Source organism: Nematolebias whitei, chromosome 18 (genome assembly GCF_014905685.2).
Source record: "Nematolebias whitei isolate Nwh7 chromosome 18, NemWhi1, whole genome shotgun sequence".
Lineage (NCBI taxonomy): Eukaryota > Metazoa > Chordata > Actinopteri > Cyprinodontiformes > Rivulidae > Nematolebias > Nematolebias whitei.
This window is the reverse complement of record NC_056515.1, coordinates 10,151,430-10,174,671: the sequence shown is the minus strand read 5'-3', so window position 1 is coordinate 10,174,671 and position 23,242 is coordinate 10,151,430. Positions and strand designations below refer to the sequence as shown.

General features: G+C 37.6%; 1 protein-coding gene across 1 annotated transcript in view; it reads left to right on the top strand.

Moving 5' to 3' along the window:
- slc4a5b (solute carrier family 4 member 5b) overlaps nt 1–23,242 on the top strand; it is a 93,248-nt gene that overhangs the window by 65,886 nt on the left and 4,120 nt on the right. The window contains exons 12-19 of the mRNA XM_037692460.1: nt 11,852–12,032; nt 12,115–12,205; nt 13,153–13,211; nt 16,190–16,381; nt 16,955–17,068; nt 17,314–17,427; nt 20,357–20,518; nt 22,979–23,157. Of these exons, the coding sequence (XP_037548388.1) occupies nt 11,852–12,032; nt 12,115–12,205; nt 13,153–13,211; nt 16,190–16,381; nt 16,955–17,068; nt 17,314–17,427; nt 20,357–20,518; nt 22,979–23,157 (1,092 nt within the window). The remainder of the gene's footprint in view (nt 1–11,851; nt 12,033–12,114; nt 12,206–13,152; nt 13,212–16,189; nt 16,382–16,954; nt 17,069–17,313; nt 17,428–20,356; nt 20,519–22,978; nt 23,158–23,242) is intronic.

The window sequence follows — 23,242 nt, the reverse complement described above, 5'->3', positions numbered from 1 at the left end:
TTTTGTTGTTTTTTTTTAATGTCCAGAGGACCAGATTGAACTTTTTTGGATTTTTCTACCTGGATTATTGAGCATGCATCAGGATATTTCATGATATCCTTATCTACTCCAGAGAAAACGTCATTAACCATGATTGAAAATAGTAAAGGACTTATGATACTGCCCTGTGGAGTTCCAATTTCAATTTTATATTTATTTGAAAGTGCTCCTCCTATCTGTACTTGTGTGACTCTGTCAATTTTTTTTAAATCCAACTATATGCCCTTCCTGTTATTCCTATTTTATATAATTTGATAAGCAACCCACCCTTCCATACCATGTCATATGCTTTCTCAGTATCAAAAAAATACTGCAACTACTACTTCCCTATTAACTTGAGCTTTCCTAATATCTGATTCCAAACATACAACTGGATCCATTGTACCCCTCCCCTTTCTAAACCCACTTTGGCATGATGATAACAGTCCTCTACTTTCTACATAATATGTAATCCTTTCGGTTATCATTCTTTCCATAATCTTACCTATACATGAAGTAAGTGCAATGGACCTATAGCTTGAAGGGTTTGTTGGATCCTTTCCTGGTTTGATAATTGGTATTATAATTGCCTCCTTCCAATTACTAGGTAACTTTCCTTCTTCCCAGATCTTATGAAACAGGCCTAACAGTTTTTCTTCTGCTTGATTTCCTAAGTGTTTTAACATAATATAACATATTTAATCTTTTCCTGGTGCTGTTAATCCTGATTTAAGTATTGCCCTCTTCATTTCTTGCATGGAAAATGGGACATCCATGATATTACCTGGGGTTGTTCTACCACCTAAAATTATATAATTTGCCCTTTTTGTCTGTTCCCTCCTGCATCTCCCCTGCTCTGATAAAGTATCTGAACTATGGATCTTTGCAAATGTTTTTGCCATTATTTCTACTTTCTCTTCAGTTTTTATAGCTGTTCCTTTTTCATGTTTCAAAATTGGGTATGTCCTCTCTGGTCTATTCCCTCTCATTTTCTTGATCATTCCCCATACCTTAGCTATAGGAGTTGTTCTGCCTATTGTGTCATAGTAATCCCCCCATTTTGCTTTCTTTGCCTTTTTAATAACTTTCCTTGCTTCTGCTTGAGCTTTTTTATATTCAATTAAACTTTCAAAATTATGTGTTCTCCTCATTATTCTAAAAGCTCAATTTCTTTTTCTTATTGCTTCACTACACTCTTGTGTCCACCATGGTAAATGGTAAATGGACTGTACTTATATAGCACCTTTCTATCTTATTTCAAGATACTCAAAGCACTTTACACTACAATCTGTGCTCTCATTTACCCATTCATACAGCTCTCTACTAGATCTCTACAAAGCTAATTGAACAAATCATTCTAAAGAGACTAATCAGTGCTTTAGATCACATTCATACACTGATGGGACACACATCAGAGGCTATGAGGGGTTCAGTGTCATGCCCAGGGACACTTCGACATGTGACTGCTGGTGGATTCGAACCCCCAACTCTCGCATTGGAGGACGACTGCTCTAACCACTCAGCCACAGCCGCCCCACATGGTACTGCTTTCTTTTTTTGTTTACCTTTGTTTACAGGAATTGTTATTTTTGCTGCCTTCAATATAACTTCCCTAATCTTTTCCTCTGCTTCTTCTATATCTATATTTAAATAAACTTCCTCAATGTATTTCTCACATACATATTTAAACCTATCCCACTTTGCCTTACCAAACATCCACCTTTTCTGTCTTTCCACCACCTCATTCTCTTTATTGATATGTATTTTACAAAAAAATGGAAAATGGTCACTTCCTATTGTTGTCTCCTGCTCTATCTCCCATTGACATAATCCAGCTAAATCTCTGGACACCAGTGTTAAATCTATAGCTGAGCAATTTCCTGTGTGAACATCTATTCTTGTTCCCTTCCCATCGTTCATACACACCCAGTGATTGTCTTCCAAAAATTGTTCTATTGTGTCTCCATTTGTATCAGTCCTCTGTCCTCCCCATAAATTGCTATGAGCGTTAAAATCTCCACACCACATAATTTTATTTCTATTCTGTCCCTGAATTTCCTTTAATTTATCCAGATCTAATATTTTACATGGATTTTAATAATTTATTATAATAAATGGTTCTGCATTTAGCCATATCTCCACTACAATAAATTAATCTTCATTTCCTTTCTTTACCACTCTAAAAGGCAGGTTCTCTCTAATAAAAGTGGCACAACCACCACCATTACATTCTACCTGATCATATCTAACAGTAGTATAATTTGAAATTTTGAAATCTTATTGGGTTTTTAACCAGGTTTCTTGTACACAGATAATTTCAGGATCCTCTTCTAATTTATCAATAGTGTTTTAATTCCTGTCCATTTGATATTAAACTTCTTGCATTCCAGTGAAGAATCAAGACCATAATACTTTTGTTATCCTACCCATGCAGCTTCTTGATTGGCCTGAGCACTGAGGTCATCCCTTACTTCTTCCCATGATAGTTCGTTAATAGTAAGATGACTCGCTGCTGCTTTCACTATTATTTGAATTCTCTCTGTTTTTTACTTTATTTCCATCGTTGCATTTATAACCCCTGCAATGAATGTCACTAAGCTTTTTAAATCCACAAACACTTTATTTTCTCTTGTTTGGTTTGACCCTGCATCCATCCTGTTTTCCACCTCAACATCTTTTCTTTGCTTTACCACTTTGACAGCCTCTGCATAGGACACTTTGTTGCATACTCTGACCTGTTGGACCTGTAGAGTGCTGTATGAATGGGTAAATGAGGACACAGATTGTAGTGTAAAACGCTTTGAGTATCTTGAAATAAGATAGAAATGCGCTATATAAGTACAGTCCATTTACCATTTACCTCGCTCTTCATCACTTCACAGCCTCTATACGCCACACTGTGGCTTCCACCACAACTGCAACATTTTGGTTGTCTGCTCTTATTGCACTTTTCATAGTCGTGATCTTCTCCACACCATGCACACCTTTTCTTTCCTTTACATGTCTGAGCTGTATGGCCAAATCTTTGGCAATTATAACACCTAAGTGGACGTGGGACATATCCTCTCACACCGTAGGCCATAAATCCTAAATAGACTTTTCCTGGAAGTATTTCCTCATCAAATTCTAGCAAAATGCTTTCATTGTTCCTGTTCTCTCCATTTTTAAAACTTTGGAGCCTTCTCACATCTTTAACTCTCCCCCCTCTAACATTTGATTTTATTTCCTCAACTGAGACTTCAACCAGGATCCCCCATATCACTCCTTTCTTCCATCTATTCCCTTCTTGTACAAGGCTCACACTTGTCACTTTACACTTTCCCACCTTTGTCAGCCTACATGCTCTGTCTTTTTGCTCTTCTGTATTGCAAATAATCAACAAGTTTCCATCTCTCAGAATTTTTGCTGTTGTAATGTCTCCCACTTGATTCTTCAAAATAGTGGATAGCTTAACTGGGTTGATTAAGCTAACAATGACTTTGAACTCCTTTACCTCCCTGGACAGCATTTCTACTTCAGACTCATCCCAGATTGTCACTACCCTTCCCTTCTTTACTGCATCTGCCACCACCGAAGAATTTCCTCTTTTTGGACTCATCCTTTCACTACACGAATTATCACTATGCACCTCACTCTCATTATCTACAGTACTTTCCCTCTCTGGCTCATTCACAGCACAGCTGTGCCTACCCGCTGTAGTCTTTATCCAGAGTTCCTTCACCAGTCCACAGGATTTCCCGATAGCGTCCTGGGTGTTCCCTCGACGTCGACTTCCAGACACCCAAAGATTCTTTATTTCTTTATCTACATTTTCTTCTTTTGTTGTTTTCAATTTCAAAATTTTAACCATACAGCTGTATTAGTAAATTGTTTTAAATTATTGAGCGCCGCACCTCCCTTCCGTCCTTAACCGGAAGAGCCCCCTTATTGTTCTTCTTCTTCTTCTTTGATTTTATTGGCGGTTGGCAAACAGCTTGTTAGTGTGCATTACCGCCACCTTCTGAATTGGAGTGTGAACCAGAATTAAACCCTAACCTATATTCTCCTGAAAAGTTCTGATTTTACAAAAAAAAAGAAAAAAATGCCCTATTTAAAATGTGATTTGAATTTAAGTGAAGCAACTCAACTAAATTGAATTGTACTTTTTGCTCATGAAATCGATTTTGAAGAATAACTCTTTATCTGTGATATTTTATACAATCTATAAGTACATGTTCTACCGTCTCTTGTGATTGGCCACATTCACAAACTCCTGTATGATGTTTTCCTATTCTTTTTAGATTCTAATTTAAATATGTATGACTAAATCTAAGTCTTGATAAAATATCCTCTTCCCTCCTCCTCCTTGATGTTTCCCTCATCCTGCCCACACTTTTTTCAATAGAATAAAAATGTCTCCCTTTCTGTTCCTTGTTCCATTCCTCCTGCCATTTCTTACTCATTTCTTCCTTTACAATAGATTTTATTTCTGATTTGCTGTATGAGACTGATAAGGAAATTTGTGTCTTTTTATTAGCTTCTTTAGCAAACTTATCTGCAAGTTCATTACCTAAAACATGAGCCGGGACCCAAATTAATCTTACTAAAACCACTGAACCTTTAATTCTATACAGTGTTTGTAAAATTTCTAATATAACATCATGCCTTGATTGAGAATGAGCAAGCTTTATACTGCAGATTGCACTACTGGAGTCTGTAGCAATTAATATAGATTGAGACTTGATACTTTCAACCCACCTTAATGCTAATAAGATAGCTATTAATTCACCGGTAAATACAGATAATTTATCACTGATCCTTTGATTAGACATGTAACCTATTTCAGGTTTAATAAAAGCAACTCCTGCCCTATGTCCAATTTTTGAAGCATCAGTATAATTTTTTTTGATATTCGGAGTATTTATATTGTAAATGAGTTTCAACATCAAGCTTACTGAGTGTTTTCCTTTGTTTTACTTTTAACAGATAAGTATCAATAATTGTTTCCCCCAGAACCCAAGGAGGCACAACTGAAAATGCCACTGTAGGGCTTACATTCATTTGGTCCAATTTAATCTTTTTAAATATTTTTTCAAAAGTCCATTCAAAACTCCTATACTGACCTTTCTCTTTTTCTTGACTTAACTAAAGAACAGTTTTTGTAGGATGGATATCCTTATGTCATTTTAAGTTGGCCCAATACACTACTGCCAGTTGTTTCCTTCTGAGGTGCAATGGCATCTCTCCCATCTCAACTTGTATTGCAGCAACGGGTGTAGACTTGACTGCACAACGACATAATCTCAATGCTTGATATTGTATTATATTTAATTTTTGAGGAGTGAAACTGCTGCTGACTGATTTACCAGACATCCATAATCCAGAACTGATCTTATCAGAGCTATATATAATGTTTTCATTGTATGCCTATCTGCACCCCACTCTTTACCTCTAATACATCTCATAATATTGAGAACTTTTTTGGATTTATCAATAATTTTTCCAATATGACTTACCCATGTAAGTTTTTTTTTATCAAACAAAATCCCCAGATATTTGAATGTCTCCACTATTTCCAACTGTTCCCCATACATCTTAAGATTTATTTCAACTGGACTTATCCTTTTAGTAAATATAGCTGCTTTAGTTTTTGCCACTGAGAACCTGAACCCCCATTTTAAAGCCCATGACTCTACCTCCAATATTGCCTCTTGTATTTTATTAACAATAAATTCACAATTTCTTCCTCTTTTCCAAAAAATCCCATCATCTGCAAACAATGAGATTCCAAAGTTCTGATCAATACGATGAAATACATCATTTATCATAATTGAAAAAAGTATTGGACTAACAATAATTCCTTGTGGAGTACCATTTTCAACTATATACTCTGAACTAAACTCAGCTCCTACTTGTAAGGATGGTACTTTTCTGTGGCCCGGTTTGTGTCTGTTTCCCTCGTGCTCCCTCATTAGTTTCCATTGTTACCACCCGTGTCTCGTCCCAGCTGTCTGCAATTATGTCTCGTCTTGTCTATGCATATAAGCCGCCTGTTCTGTCTTGTTCTTCGTCGGGTCGTCTTCGTTGGGTACTCTTCGTTGAGTCTCTGAGTCTTTCCCTGAGTCTTCCTGGTCCCTCGAGTTCCCCGTGTCTCTCGTGTCTCCTGAGTTCCCCGTGCCTCCTTCCTATGTCCATGTAAGTTTTGCTGCCCCGTCAGCCTGTTATTTTGTACTTTAATTTCTCATTAAAATCCTATTTTTGTATTTCTGCCAAGTTGAGTCCCTGTTCTGCACTCTGGGTTCGCTCCCGACACAAATCCTAACACTACTCTAACACAAATTTTTCTATCTGTTAAAAAAAACATCTAATCCATTTGAAAATATTTCCATTTAATCCAAGTTTATTTAGTGTAGTGAACTTAACCTGATGTCAAGACTAAGCCCAAGGTCAAAACCCTTGACCTTAAGAACCTTATGGGACAGAAACTGTCGTTTCATTGATTTGAATCCAGAAATACAGGTTCACCCATCCTGAGACTTTCTTTCTTGAAAATTCAAGTGGAAGAACTCTCTCTGTTCTATTATCATTACTATTTTACAAATGTTGATAATCAAAGTGTCTTAGTTCAAACCATTTTAGATGTTGCAGTGAACTAATCAATTTTATTAACTGTGTAATGATTTTTAATTCTCATGCAAAGTTAGAACTCATGTTAAAGCTGTTACAGAGTAATTATGCATTTTCTGATTTCTGTCTTTGAATGAGCAAGTGTGCGTTTTCCAGGGTCAGGAATCGAAGCAGACATGTGTTGGAACAACTGCCTTGTTTTTCATCCTCTCAGACGTCAACAGGGGGGTTTTGGCACCTGTTTCTAAAACTCGCCAAAACAAAACTCTCTCTGTCTGTGAGAACATTTCTGATCTGTTCCATAACAATTCTTGCTGTCTTCTAACCTCTTACGTCACAAAACACACCCCGTCTGGTCGGTTCTGACCAATGGGAAGACTCCCGAATGAACCGGGAAAAGAGCTCTTTAAAATGTCGGTACTTCCTGGTTGACCCAGTTCTGTGGGGTTCTGTGAGAGTTGAAGGAGTTCGGTTCTGTGAGAGTTGGGATGAGTTCAGTTCTGCGCGGAGAAGCCCAGTTCTGTGGGTTTGGAGAAGTTCGGCGGCGCGGACAGTTCTGATATGTCCTAGTGCTGGCAGTAGCTGTGGGAGCCGGGAAGACCCTGACATGACCACAGAGCTCTTCCGAGTTTCATGGGATTATAACAATTTCCACTGAGGTGAGCTTGTGTCGGACAGAATCTCGCCGCTACTCCGGACGAGTAACAGCATCCTACGGAGACGCTGAAGGGTGCGTTAAACGGAATCTCGCCTGAGACATCTCCAGGTAAAAGAGTCGATTTCACCACCTAAGTGTACTGTAAGGAAGAAGCTGAAGAAAGCCCGGAGAGTGCCGTTCTGTTCAACACTCTCCCTCAAACACCATCCTTACTCCCTTTAACTTCCTTCCCATCTTTAAACTCCTCTCTCAAGTAGATATTCTTCCAGATATTTAGAAATGTCTGTGTAAAGTGCTCATCCACCGCCGTGTGGATTAAGATCATAATTGTACAGTTTTCATAAATGTCTGTGGTGAAGCAACGGAAAAATCATGGCCGTATGATTTTTCCTGATTGATTGCTTTTGTTGTTATTTTCATAATTTGCCAAATTAATGTAAATGTTTGATGTTAAACTTTGATTCTGTAAATAAATGACCGCATTCATTTTGATGGGTCAAAGATAAATGACGTCTCACGTTTGCATTTCATTAAATTCAATGCACGTTTTATTCAGTCCAGAAAAATGAGGAATCCGTGTTAATTGATGAATATATCTGAGCATCTGTTCATCTACATTAGCTTAATTAAAAGCTCTTGTTTCCGCATCATGTCAAATGCCTTCTCTATATCAAAAAATACAGCAATGAGACTTTCTTTATTAACAAATGCTTTCCTTATCTCATCCTCCAACAATATGGCAGGATCCTTTCCTAAATCCACTCCGATATATTTTTAACATGCCTTTTGTTTCTACATAATAAATTAATCTTTCATTAATCATATTCTCCATAACTTTCCCTGTATGAGAGGTCAATGCTATTCCTTAGATAGAGAACTTTACTTATTGGCTTTAATGTATGTGAATGTTCCTGTAAAGTGCCCTGGAACAACTTTGTTGTGATTTGGCGCTATATAAATAAACTGAATTGAATTGAATTGGTCTATAATTACTAGCCTGACTTGGATCCTTGCCAGGTTTACAAATTGGAACAATCACTGCTTCTTTCCAAGAGTGGGGGATAACCCCTTCTTCCCAAATTTTATTATAAAGATTTAAAAGAATTTCTTTGCATTTTTCTGTAAGATTTTTTTTAACATACTATACTTAATCTGATCCTTTCTTGGAGCTGAGTCCTTTGTCTTTTATAGAGCATTATTCAACTCTGAGATAGAGAACCTACTGTTGAGACTATTTTGGAAGTCCTCTTCATTCTGAAGATCTTCTCTGTTATTTTGTATTGTCAAATCCCTTGGTCTTTTTTCCTCATAAGTAATATTATCTGTACTATGCACTTTAACAAATGCTCTTGCCAAAAATTCTGCCTTATCCTTATTTTCTATTATAGCATTTTGTCCATCCTTCAAAATTGGGAGACCTTATTCTACCCTTTTTCCACTCATTTTATTAATTGTTTTCCATACCTTCTGTAATGGTGTAGTTCATCCAACAGAATCACAAAATTTCCTCTAATATTCTTTTTTAGCACATTTCACAACTTTCCTTACTATTGCCTGCTTTCTTTTATACTGAATTAAAATTTGGAAATTATTAGTTAATTTAAGTACTCTGGAAGCTTTATTTCAGCATTTAACTGCCTTTGAACAGTCTTCTGTCCACCAAGGAACTAGACTTCTCTTGATTACTTTTATATTTAGGAATTGATTCATTTGCAGCTACTGAAATAGCATTGTTGAGATCTTTAACAAATTCACGAATAGTTAAATCTTTCTTTACTTCATTAATTTTTCTTTCAATTAAAAAAGCAAACTTGCCCTAGTCAGCTCGTTTAATATTCCACCTAGCTGCTCTCATCTTTTTTTTTTAAATTCCAGTCGATCCTTCCATCTACAAAAATTAAATAATGATCACTACCAATGGAACTTTCTTTATAAACTCTCCAACCTATCCTTCCTGCTAAACGCTGAGACACAACTGTGAGATCAAGTGCCTACTCCAACCCCTGAACAATATTTAACCTTGTACCTGTACCATCATTTACACATATCAATTCCTGTTCATCCAACACTTCCTCTAAAATACTACCATCATTTCTTTCACCCCATAAAGTGCTATGTGCATTAAAATCCCCACACCAAATAATACCCTCTTTACAATGATTCTAATTTTTCTTTGTCTAGTTTTTTACATGGATTATAGAAGTTTATCAGTGTAACACATTCTCTACCTCTCCACACCTCAATAGCTACCACCTCACGTTCAGTATCAATTATTATCTGACTATAATTTATTCCTTGCCTGACAAATGTTGCACACACCCCTCCATTTCCACTGCATCTATCTTTACGTATTGTTATATAACCTTTAATTATGAAGTCTAAGTGAGGTTTAAGCCAGGTCTCCTGAATACATATGTTATCTGGTCTCTCTTCTAAATTTTCCAGAAAACCTTTAAACTCTTGACCGTTTGCTAATAAACTTCTAGAATTCCATTGGAGTATTAACATTAAGTGAGATGGTGAGAGGTTTGCTCACAGGTATTCTCCTGACTAAGGTCTGCGTGGATTTTTTCCCATGAAATATTTTGTATGTTTAAATTTTTTTCTGCTGCTTTAACCGCTAGCTTGATCTTTTCTGTTTTACTCTTGATTTGATCTGAACAGTTTATGACATAAGCAAGAAACAGCACTAGTTTATCAACAGGAATTTCAGAACTGACTTGATGCACTTGATTAGAAGGGGGAGCTATTGCACCTGCTACAGAAGGCCTTCCTAGATGGGCTGAAGCTATCCCCTCATTACTTTTGTAGATTTTTACAGCTTCAGAGTATGAAATTTTCTGCTCGGTTCTTAACTGCTGGATGTCTACAGCTTTCTTCCTCACAACACACCCTCCATAAGCAGCTGTATGATCCCCCCCCCCCCCACACACACACACACACACACAATTACAGCATTTTACTGTAACATTTGTATCACACTGACCATATGTGTGCTCCCCACCACATCTTCCACACCTCTGTTTGCCTTTACATACATTGGCAATATGCCCATAACGTTGACACTTGAAGCATCTTATAGGAGGAGGAACATACTCTCGTACATTAAAGTTTAAATATCCTACCATCACTGGCAGAACTTCTTCATTAAATGTCAACAAAACAGACTCACTGTCAACTTTCACTCCTTTAAATTCTTCCCTTGTCATCACTCTCTTTCTAGCATCTGATGATTGTAAATCATCATTTTCTAATGCTCTCTTATTTCCCAATACTTGAATATCCACCTTGTCTCTACTTCCAATTTTTTTCTTTATATGTACAGGTGTCCAGTTCATTTCTTCCTCATCAGACAACCCACTACTACTAGTCATTCTGGTTCATTCACAATTCAGATTATGCCTCACCACCAGTAGATAGTATTTTAAAGATTTTCCGCATGCAACGTCCAATTTTTCATTGTCTGCCACCCCAGCACCATTATTGGCAGGAGAGCTGGGCTTAAATAGGCAAGCTTCTTCTGCGGTTGAAGGAGCAGGAGATGAAGAATCCAACCAGGATGCAGAGGGACGTCCACTGGGAGGAGTCAGGAGCGGCCAGCCGATCGCAAATGGGTTACTGCAGAGATGGGTCATCAAACCAACAACCTGCAACTGCACAGTCACTCAAAACAATGGCTTCAGGCCATAACATCAAATTATAGAAAACCTTGTTTTAAATAATAATCAAAACATATTAAACTTAAAAATATTGTTTTTACTGCATTAACCCTCTTAAGTCCATTCTTTGTGTACCTTTTGCAGTCATAATAGCAGCAGGTCTCTCCCTGAACGTTTCCATGAGCTGCAACATCAAGTTACTAGAATTCTTGCCCATTCTTTGTGGCAAAACTGGTAAAGCATCTTCACAAGCCTTGTTTAAATCATACATCTCCAGTGGATTAAAGTCTGGGCTTTGACAGGACTCTTCCAGGACATTTAATATTAGAGTGGTGCTTCAGCTGAGTGTTTAGGTCCATTGTCCTGCTGAAAGTTGAATCTCAGGCACAGACTTAAATAGCTTTCATTTTTTCTGTACTTTTCTCTCAACTTTGACCAGTCTCACAGTCCCATCAAACAAAAAGAAATTCCCCACAGCATGATGCTGCCACCACCATGCTTCACTGGTGTTCTCAGCACAATGAAAGGTGTTAGCCTTGCACCAGCCATGGCATTCTCCTTGAAGGCCAAAAAGTTTTGTTTTAGTCTCATCTGATCACAGCAACTTCTTCAAACTTTAAAATTCCAAACTCAGAGACCATGCACCCATTTTTAGTGATATGTAAAAGAAAGGTCTTTTGAAGAGGACAATTCTTAAAAATAAAACATAAAAAAAAATCAATAAATAATAATTCCTGGTACCTTACAGTAATATGAAGGCCAGAGTAAAACCAGATTAATAGCTGGGGTTAGATACCAAGTTTTGAAGCATTTAGGTTTATGGCAACCAGCCCTGATGGTGTGTAAGAATCTTTCACAAATAAATCACTTCATGTCTTTTTACTTCCACTTTCTCTGACTGGGCTCACAGGACCAACAACATCGACTACATGGAGCTGCGTCTGTGGATCGGCCTTCACTCATGCCTGCAATGTTTTCTGCTGGTTCTCACCGATGCCAGCTACATTATCAAATACATGACACGTTTCACAGAGGAGGGTTTCTCTAGCCTCATCTCCTTCATATTTATCTCCGATGCAATCAAGAAGATGGTGGGTAACCTGCTGATATTTCTACAGAGATTGCTATTATCTATGTGCCGGCATTGATACATGAATCAAACTGTTTCCACAGGTAGAATCCTTTAAATATTACCCAATCAACTGTGGCTTCAAGCCTGATTACATCACAGCCTACAAGTGTGAATGCATTGCTCCAGACCAGGGTAAGATTCCTCAATTTTAATACATTGCTTTGTCTGTCAATGATTAGTTTTCTAAAAAGTGACACATAAATCAAAAACAAGGACTAAAACTTCTTCTGTTAATAAATTGTGAGCACTGACTCACAAAAGATTATTTAATTTTCTCATTTCACTAACATTTAAATCAAAATGCATTGCTTTTATAATTTATTGTACTTTGTACACTTAAATCTCTTAAAGGTAAAGGACTGTACTTATATAGCGCCTTTCTAGCTTATTTCAAGATACTCAAAGCGCTTTACACTACAATTTGTGTCCTCATTTACCCATTCATACAGCACTCTACATCGCTACAAAGCTAATTGAACAAATCATTTTAATGAGACTAATCGGTGCTTTTATATCACATTCATACACTGATGGGACACACATCAGAGGCTATGAGGGGTTCAGTGTCTTGCCCAGGGACACTTCAGCATGTGACTGCTGGTGGATTCGAACCCCCAACTCTCACATTGGAGGACGACTGCTCTAACCACTCAGCCACAGCCGCCCATACTTACTACATTTAAAATAAATAAATAAATAAATAAAATACTTCTGTCCTCCTCCTCTGTTCTGATTGCTTTAAGGAAGAATGGCAATATGTTACTGAGCTAAAATATTTCATCAAATTAAATTTTGTGTTACTAAAGATATTATCATTGTTCCCTGCTACTAAAATATACAACAATTGTCATTAAATTAAATGTTACAGTTTTTACTCTATGTGATAATGTTTGTGTTTGTTTCTGGCTTATTTTTGGATGCTATCTGAAAAGTGAGTATGTATTCATGGATTCTGGCAGTCCATTTAATCTGATAAAATGTTGTCAAACGAGAAAAAACTGTACAACCTTTTCATAATTTCACATCAAACTAGAAATTGTTATAACTAATTAATTCAGCTTTTTGTTTGTCTTTTTCAGTCTCTGCTTTGGGTTTAAATGTTTCAGCCCCACTTGCAGATGATAACATGACTCTACTGGTAAGTGGCAACAAACTGATGTGAAATTAGGGAAAAATAAGAAAAAAAAATCCAATTAGTTAAAATAATTTTAATTTTGAACTTTGAACTGGAAATGTTGTGATTGCATCAGGCTTATTTGAAAGTTTTCCTCGATAAAATTTAAGCCCATCAACAAGAAAAACTTTTTTTTGACAAACGCCAAGTGCTTTGAGACAATGATGAATTGTGTTCTTCTGTGATTTTAAGTTATTTTTTTTAGTAATTTGCTTTAAATATTATACTTCACAGCCTTTCTTAGTGCTCAGTTGTTTCTGACAATAAATGAGACAATGCAAGTTACTGCTAAGTAAATGATGCTCCTTTAAACTAACTCAGTGTACAAACAATAAGTGAAATGTGCCATGTGGAATTTGTTGAAGATATAAAAAAAAAACTTAATGAATTTGATTGTAATGACGTTAGAATCAGACAAAGTAAATCTGGTTAATAGGACTGCAGTGAATTTCAGAAATCATTGTTTTCAGGGCAAGTTTTTTTTTTCCTTAAAATTCTGAACTATCTCATGGTAGGGTTTGGGACTCTTTTTTTTTATTTCCTTGGCCTGGTGTTTATCACCATCATTGCTCTTTGTACTATAGTAGCACTGGAGGACAACATACCTGACCAACCTATCAGGTCTTGAAGTTTGGTTACACCCTCAGGCATTGACACATGATATGTATGTTACACATGTTTATGTAGCAAAAATGAGTTTAAGCTATTTTACATGACAGAAACTTGATCTTTAATAGGTCCTGCTCTTAGTATCTGTTATTTTGACTACACCAAACCATCTGTCCATCAATCCATTTTATCATTGGTTGGGTAGTGTAGACAAGAGTTAGACTCGCCCTGTCGTTAGACAGGCCCCCTCCCTCACAGTTTTTAAATCTCGCTTAAAAACACACTTCTATTCCCTGGCTTTCTGCACTGTGTGATCTGTGCTGAGTCTGTGTGCATCACACTGTGTTAGTCATGTTGCGGTTGTTGTTGTTATCCATTATTGTTTTTGTCGGTTTCTACTTTTTGGTGTCCTGTTATGTAATCTGTTGCTATGTGCTTGTTCTGTTTGTTCCTGTACATCACTTTGGTGTGCTTTGTCACTGTTTAAAGTGCTTTATAAATAAATTGGTATGGTATGGTATTGGTAAGATGTCCAGGAAAGAAAATTAGACAGTTCTCTTTCCACCAACAATCTTCTCTTGAGGAATCTCAAGGCATGCTCTGGTGAGAGGACTGAGGGTCTCCTACCAGTGGGATGTGCCTGGAAAACTTTCAAAGTTGTCAAGGAAACAGTCTAATCACATACCCACTCCACCTTACCTGATGCCTGACAGACCCTGGTCCTATGGTCAGGGACTTCACTGAATGGTGTGAGTCTTCCTTTTTAAAGTTAAATGTTTCTAAGACAAAGGAGATGGTCATCAATTTCAGAAGAAAAAAAACTCTACAGTTGCAGCTCCTGTGGTCATTAACAGTGAAGTTGTTGAGGTGGTGCATCAATATAAATATCTGAGAACTGTTCTCAATGACAAATTGACCTTTGACCGCCATGTGAACTCACTTTGTAAGTAGGCCCACCAGAGAATGTATTTTTATCAGAAGCTCGGTGGTTTTAATGTTGATTCGACTTTTATGAGCGTGTTTTATTGAGTCTCTTTTAACTTTCACCTTCATCTGTTGGTTTGGATTGTTAACATGCAAAAATAGGAACAAACTCTCGGGGATTGTCTGGATGTGCAGCAAAACTGCTGGTATAGTTCTACAGAACCTCACTGACCCTACACAAGGCGAGGTCAGTGAACAAGGCCAGGCTGATTCTGGCAGATCCTGATCACCACTCCATGGTGAGTTCAGGTTGCTTTCATCTGGACGCAGGTATCTGCTGCCCAGATGTAGAACGAACAGACTGAACAACTCATTCATCCCTGGTGTTATCAGGCTTCTTAATGAACATTGATGACTTCCATATTGTTTTTTTAACATTTCAATGTCTTGTGTAGTATGGATGTTTTATGTGCCTACTGACTGTGAAACAAATTGCCACTCGGGGATAATAAAGATTTTTGAACTTGAACTCCTTTTTATGTGATAGAGCAGTGGATCTGCTCTGAGCATTCTCACAGAAATCTTGAGGTTGGGCAGTCCTGGATCCCCCAAATTGTGGGAGAAATAAAATAGCTTCTATCCCCCAATAGATCATTAAAGAAAATTATATTTTAGGAAATATAAAAACCTAGAAAGCATATCCACCATTTTTCTAAGCAGAACGGTACATTTCTGCCTTGGGAGAAAGCAAGTGTGAGGCCACATTTCTGAGATTCAGATGAAGCTTTTCTCTGAGTTATGAACCATCACAACCATTCCAAAAACTCCAACAGAATGGCTGAAAAAAAAAAATCAAGGTATTGCAATGGCCAAGTCCGAAGTCAGACCTCAACCTGAATAATGTGCTGCAGTGGGACATTATCAGAGCTGTGCAGATACAAATGGCCACAAACCTCAATGAACCCAAACAACCCTGTAAAAAAAGAGTGTGCCAAAATTTGTTCATAAAAATGTAACATGTTCATACAGATGATAACTACCATACATTATTACTGCTAACAGTGGCTTTACAAGATGATGAATCATTTGGTGAACTTAATATTTTCAACCACTTTTTATTGGTAAAGAGTTTTTTAATTTCTTTTTTTATCAGAGGTTGTATTAAACTTCATGACCTGGTAAGGACTGGGTTTTTTTAAATTTTCTGCTAGAATAATAAACATTGACTCCCATGACTAATGGAAAGCAATGTGAGTTTTATTTTTTGTTTTGTATGGTTTGTTCGTTTGTTATCGCTTGTCTTTTCTTTCTTTTTTCTTGCTATGATCCCCCCCCCCCCCCCCCCAACCCAAACTTTGCTTTCAACTTCTTGTCCCTCCAAAACCTTTTGCTTCACTCTTGGCCCTCAGTTTAATTTGACAGACATGGACTGGAGTCAACTGAGTAAGAAAGAGTGTGTGAAATATGGCGGTTCTTTGGTGGGGAACGCCTGTAAGTACGTCCCCGACCTGGCCCTTATGTCCTTCATCCTCTTCTTTGGCACTTACTCCATGACGATTTCTCTCAAGAAGTTCAAGTTCAGCCGCTACTTCCCGACAAAGGTAACACCACCTCATTTACTACTGTTGGTAGATAATTTTCCCAAAAACAAGTTTACCATTGATGACCTTTCTAGAAAAATTACCTGCATGCAAAGAGCTGGAATCTTGTTCACAAAGATGTTTGGCAAAACATTTAAGTAGACTCATCTGATGGACAAAGTTGGAACTCTCAGTAAATATCAGAATACTTTTTGTTTTATTGATCACACAAATTATTTAAAACAATTTGTTCACATTTGATACTGTCATGATATTCTGAAAACAAATGTGACAATTTTTATGCAGCAATCTGATAAGATGTAGATACACTAACATGTGACCTGCCTTTTTTGTTTAGAAAACATGTCCAGGTCTCATGGAACAAGAAAAACATAGATCAAAAATCTTCATAGAATATTTAGATGATGTAAAATGTAAAATTATTCCCAGCTTTTTACTTCTAAAGCAACAAAACACAATTCAAAGCTTAGATCTTCCTTCCTCAAATTCAAACTCGATTCCTTGAGCTTTCTTTTACAAACCAGCATGATGTCTTCCATGTTCTCCTGTTGTGTTTTCCTGATTCCACTCTAGTCCCGTACCCTGGTCAGTGATTTTGCCATCATCATCTCTATCCTGGTCTTCTGCGGATTTGACTTCCTTCTCCAACTGGACACCCCCAAACTGCACGTGCCCACAGAGATAAAGGTCCACTGTTTCCCAAGCAATTAATTTTTCACCAATCCTTCTGTTTGTGTCACAGCTGATTGCACCTCTTTCCCAAATAGCACACTTGTACTCAATTGTTTACATTTTTAATGTTATGTAGATTTATCTGTGTAATACTATTTTACAAAGTGTAATTTTTTTTCTCTCATTTTCTTTGTCCTATTTTCCTGATTTACACGTGTTTGTTCTCCATTTGCTTTGGTGTGTGTTTGTTGAGCCCGTAGATGAGGAAGCTAATCAGTGATTTTGCCATCTTCATGTCAATCATGGCCTTTGTTGGTCTGGATATATTGATTGGTTTAGACACGCCTAAACTAATTGTTCCAACAGAATTCAAGGTATTTGATTTCTCACTAACATATGTATGAAAATGTGTGTTTATTTACAACCTTTATAGTATTTTACTGGAAGTGCATGCTTACAGTAGAGATAACACTGAAGAAAGACTAAAATACTGCACAGCTTAGAGATTCTTGTTTTTTGGTAGTGATTTATTTTGCTGTTCTAAAAGCATGTTTTGTCCTCATTTCACAGTTTCTTATTACAAAAAAGTAAAAATGAGTTTTGGTTATATTGCTCTATAAATAAATCAAAAATATTTAGTCATTTTCATATTATACATTTATTGCTCAAACAAGCTTGGCACCTGGATTTTCTTTCTGGGTTATTGAGCATGGACTTTGTTGAAGCTTGGCACCTCTTATGGAGGTTGATGAGTACCTTTTGCACAAAACTCAACCTAGCTGGATTATAAATATTGGTAAATGGCCATTTTTAGTCATTTGCAAAGATGTTCTGGAACTTTTAGGTTCAAACGACTTCAATTTAGATCACTTCAGATGAATGTTTGTGTTTATAGTGATAAAAATCAGTTTTTCAGTTGCTTAAATAAAATTTTGAATAACGCTAACGTAACCTTTGCTTTAAGGAATCTGTGCACTGTACATGCATTTTTCTTGACTGCAATGCAGGAGAAGAAAAAGTGATTGTTTTTATGTTACATAATTTTTGGCCAGACGGCAATAAAAAAAAGCTGTGCCAGGTTATTTGAGTCCTGTCATGATCACGTCCTCTGTCTTCTTCCTCTCCATGTCTTGTTTCTGCACCTGTCACTCTGCCACGCCCACTCCACCCGCAGCTCATCAGAGCTCATTCACCACACCTGTTCTAACCCAGATTTAATGACTCTTCTCACCACTCCAATCTGCCAGATTCATGCCCTTGATGGTGTTAGATATCCAGCCTTCGTGTTTATGTTCACGCCTAACATTCACGCTTTGTTCATCGGATTTCAACCTCAAGCCTCGTCTTGTGGATTTACTACACAAGACTGCTCCCTGTCTGATTCTGTTCAGCCCATCTGACCCTGGCAATGACCACTTGTTCTGCCTATGGATTTTGGATTGACCTTTTGGATTTATTCTTGGACCTCTGACTCTCTATTCTTGACCTCCGCTTTGACCTTTGGACATGACTCTGCATTGCCCCGCTGTCCACTGCATAAAAGCCTCTCTCTTCAGCAGCTCTCCCTCCGATTGACTTCAGTTCTTGTTTTTACATTGTTGTTGTCTGGCTGAATTCTGAATCCAAATAAACATGAACTCTAACAAGTCCTCTATTTTCCAAGCCTGTCTCAGGACTATGGCAATGTGCAAATTCAATTTTGACTGTTGGTGTTTTCCACTTGGTTTACTCCCCAGCTTGATGATGTAATCAAGTTGATATTTAATGTGTACAGTGGAGCCAGGATAAAACACAGAAATGGAGATCAGGATGCTCTCGATGGTTGCACCGATGAACTGGGCAATCAATTCAGTGTAGATGTTTAGCTTTTTAAGAACCCTAGGCATCCTTCAGTGAGCCTTCTTAACAACCTTTGAGTGTCTATTTCAGGTCCTTGTGATGGAGAAGCCTAAAACAGAGCAGAGTCTACCTCCTTAATTATGAGAGGAGACTGTCAAGGTGGATGTTTTTTTTCCAATGTCAATGATAATCTCAGCTGGTTTGGTGATGTTTAACTCCAGATTATTATCTGGACACCACACTGTGAGCTCTGAAATGCAGTTTATGTAGGTCATGTCATTATCATTGGTGATAAGGCCCAAGATGATTTTGCCATCAGTGTACTTCACAAGCTTTACAAATGGGTCACTGGAACATAGCTCATTGGTGTATAGAGTGAACAGACACAGATAGTGTCCACATCCCTGTGGTGCTCTGTGTTTGTGGTGATAAGGGCAGACAGGTGAGTACTACACCTCACCTGCTGAGACCTGTTGGTGAGAGTCCATTATCAGAGAGAGTATGATGTTACTATCACTGTATTTTATTGTGGGGATAGTATTAATGTAATCTTTAATGTCAGTTGAACTTGTGACCATATTGTTGTTCTTGTTATTAGAATGGTTCTGACTACTTGTTAATACTCACAAATACCCAAATACTCACAGTTTGATTGAGCAGCTGTCAGTTGGCGACTTAGATATTTTAGTGCATTTCCCCCCATATCCATTTCTTGACAGTCTTGTGGGGTTCTCTAAACCTTATTGCTTAGTTTTTATAGTAAGATCTTAGAGACACAGCAGGGGATAGATACATTACATTTATTATGGCTTTGGTTGAAGCCAGGGATGTGGCAGCTGGGTGCTGCATGTCAGGAGCTGAGGCTGAGGCTATCCCCTGCTGCCCAAACCCTCTGGGACAAGGAAGGTGCTTTGAGAGCCAAATACCTACCTGTTTCCCAAGCAAGGTCAAATGTCAAGGCTTCCAGAGCTCAGCAACGTTTTTTTTAAATCACAAAACTTGGCAAATCTATATCTTAAGGTATTGTGCCAAAAATTAACAATATATACAGGGCATATATGTACATATGGGGGCTGAGATGGTGTAGAGGCAGGGCAGCCGGCTTGGGACCCGAAAGTCCCAGGTTCGATCCCCAGTCACTGCACATCACGTGGCGTCTCTGGGCAGCACGTCTCATCCCCAAAATGTCCCCCGGGTGCTTTCAATAGTTGCCCACTGCACCACCTGGTGGTGGATGGGTTAAATGCAGAGACTAATTTCGCCATTGTATGGAAACATACAGTGCTGACATTGTGATGACATTATTATTATTATTATTATTGTGTGTGTGTTCCACCACTGCATGCAAACTTCTATTTATGCAATATGACCAACATTCAGAACAATAACAACTTGCCCTCTTTTAAAAGACAAATAAAAATAAAAGACAAATAAACTGATCTTTTATTACTGTGTATGATATAGCCGACACGTCCTGATCGTGGATGGATTGTTCTTCCTTTTGGGAAAAACCCCTGGTGGTGGTATCTGGCCAGCTTCGTTCCTGCTCTCCTTGTCACCATACTCATCTTTATGGACCAACAGATCAGCGCGGTCATCGTCAATCGAAAGGAAAACAAGCTCAAGGTATGAAAATCACAACAAGTAACGATAAAGTTGTCAAATACAAGAAATTATTTCAGTTTTAACCACAACTAGTTGGTTTTATTAACAAACATTTGCAAATGATTTATATAGCAATTGCTTGAGCTGTAATTTGCATGGTAGCTCTCCTCTAACAGAAAACATCCAAAGTTACATGTTGGTGTAGATTCTCAGTCATCCAGGACATAAAGATCCAGTTGTCTTCCTTTGAAGAGGTCCAAAAGAAGATAACTAGATGTTTCACCTCTCATCCTAAAGCTGTCTTCAGTTCTGATAGTGGGTTAGGAGTTCTGGGCTTATAGGTTGTTGTCAAGGTAATGATAGGCCTATTAAGGTCACATGAGCTGAAGACCCAACACTCCATCATGTGAACCATTATTGCTTGAGGCATTTATGAAAAACGTTACAAATGCTTAATAATAACTGTACAGAGGTGTGTTTGTCTGTGTCTGAGTGGGTTTATGTGAGTGAGAAAGAGACGCATCAGTAAAAAAGCATAGTTTAAAAACTTGATTCCTTGAAGAAATGCTAATTACCTGCTGCCAGAGTTTTAGTATGAGATCATCTCATCACGATGAGAAGAGGAGATGGCTCCTTTATTCATGCGTCATAAATGGCTTGAAGCACAATCTCTTGTGAAATCTTTGGAGTTGCACTAGTGTTCACAGTCTGTACTGGCAATGACTCAGCTAATGCCACACCAAATTATATTTCACTATCTGTAGAATTGACTAGCATTTTATGGGCAGCATGGTGGTGCAGTTGGTAGAGTTGCTGTCTCTCAGTGAAGAAGGTTGCCCCTGTTCAAATCCCGGCCCAGGGACCCTTCTGGGTGGAGTTCACATGTTCAAGGACTCGAGGTTCTTCATTGTCATTCACCATGTTCTCTCCGTAAATGCGTAGGTTTTCTCGAGGTACTCCAGTTTCCTCCCACAGGCCAAAAACGTGCATGTTAGACTGATTGATAACTCTAAATTGTCCCTAGGTGTGAGTGAGAGAGTGAACGGTTGTCTCGTTTGTCTCTATGTGTCCCTGTGATGGACTGGAGACATGGCCAGTATGTCCCCTGCATCTCACACTGTGAGGCCAGTATGTCCCCTGCATCTCACACTGTGAGGCCAGTATGTCCCCTGCATCTCACACTGTGACGGCTGGATATGGGCACCAGTGACCCCTGCGACCCGAAAAGGAAGAATCGGGTAAATATAATGGATGGATGGATGGATAGCCATTTTGTGTTAACTAAGATCAATTAGCTGTGGCAGTCATTTGCAGATGTTCATTCAATAATTTCAATATTGATCCAATGGTTCATGGGATATTTTATCAACTGACAGACTGTGTTGAATCCTCTAATTATGAACATTAATAATAAAATATCTCATGGGATTATTTAACATTCAGAATAAGTGTAAAGATTAACCCTCAGCTAAAACCACATCCAGTTTTAGCTCAGTATGTGTGAAATTAGTTTTTATAGATATTTTGGTGTTTGGATAACTTAGCTGCCTCCTGAAATCAGGTTGTTTCAGTTCTAGATCTACATCTACTTTCTGCAAGCTTTCTTTAAATCCATCCACTGGTTCATGTATGTTGCCAATGCTTCAGACAAGTGAACATAAACATACACAGACACGGACACAACTTGTTGTCCTTTCACCTCGTGACGTGATGGGCAATAAAATATGACTCACTAACCTTCTGCAGTGGAGAAACACCAACGAGTTCACACAATATTTATGAAATATAGTGGTCGGTGTAACTTACTAGATTCAGTGCATTTGATGAGTACTACATTGAATATTTTTTGTTTATTATTATAATAAAATAATACTCAGATATTTTGTTTTTACATGCTTTTCTTTATATTAGTTGTTTCACCAAAGATTTTGAACAGATTTGCTGTTGTTGTAAATTATTAATACTGTATTGTAGAAATCCTGAGTAATCTTTGAAAAGGTTATGTAAAACAGATACAGCTATTTTAATAAATTAATTTGTTCTCATCATGTTTAAAAAAAGCTACTTTAAAATATTGATACCTTAATTGCAAACTACTGAAAAAGTTATGTTTGACACTTTTGGCTGCAACAATCACAAAGTATATAAATAAACTCTTGGAGGGACTGTTTGATATTGAAAACTGAAAATGTTAATAAAACAGAGAGCGTTAAATCAATCAGAGTTTTAGTCTATTGGGTTGGTTAAGATTTATACTACTATAAGATTGACATTTAATCTGCATTAGCATGTTGTTTATTTATTATATACATATTTTTGGTATTTTTTTAGATAACCAGTACAACCCACAGTTTAAATGTAAAACAATTTTGTACAAAGAGCTGAACTGATTGTAAAATTTGCAGTACATATGTTTATCTTTCATAAATGATATAAAATAAAAAGAAAACATTTTCTGCTTGTCATTGTATGCAACTGCAGAAAGGCTGTGGTTACCACTTGGACCTATTTTGGGTGGGGATCCTGATGGCTCTATGCTCCTTCATGGGTCTGCCCTGGTACGTTGCTGCCACGGTTATTTCCATAGCGCACATCGACTCTCTGAAAATGGAGAGCGAATGTAGCGCACCGGGAGAACAGCCACAATTTCTTGGAGTCAGGTTAGTCTATTTTAACTCTGCAAAATAATAATAATAATAAGTTTATATATATATATATATATATGTCACCGATGCGTGGATTAAG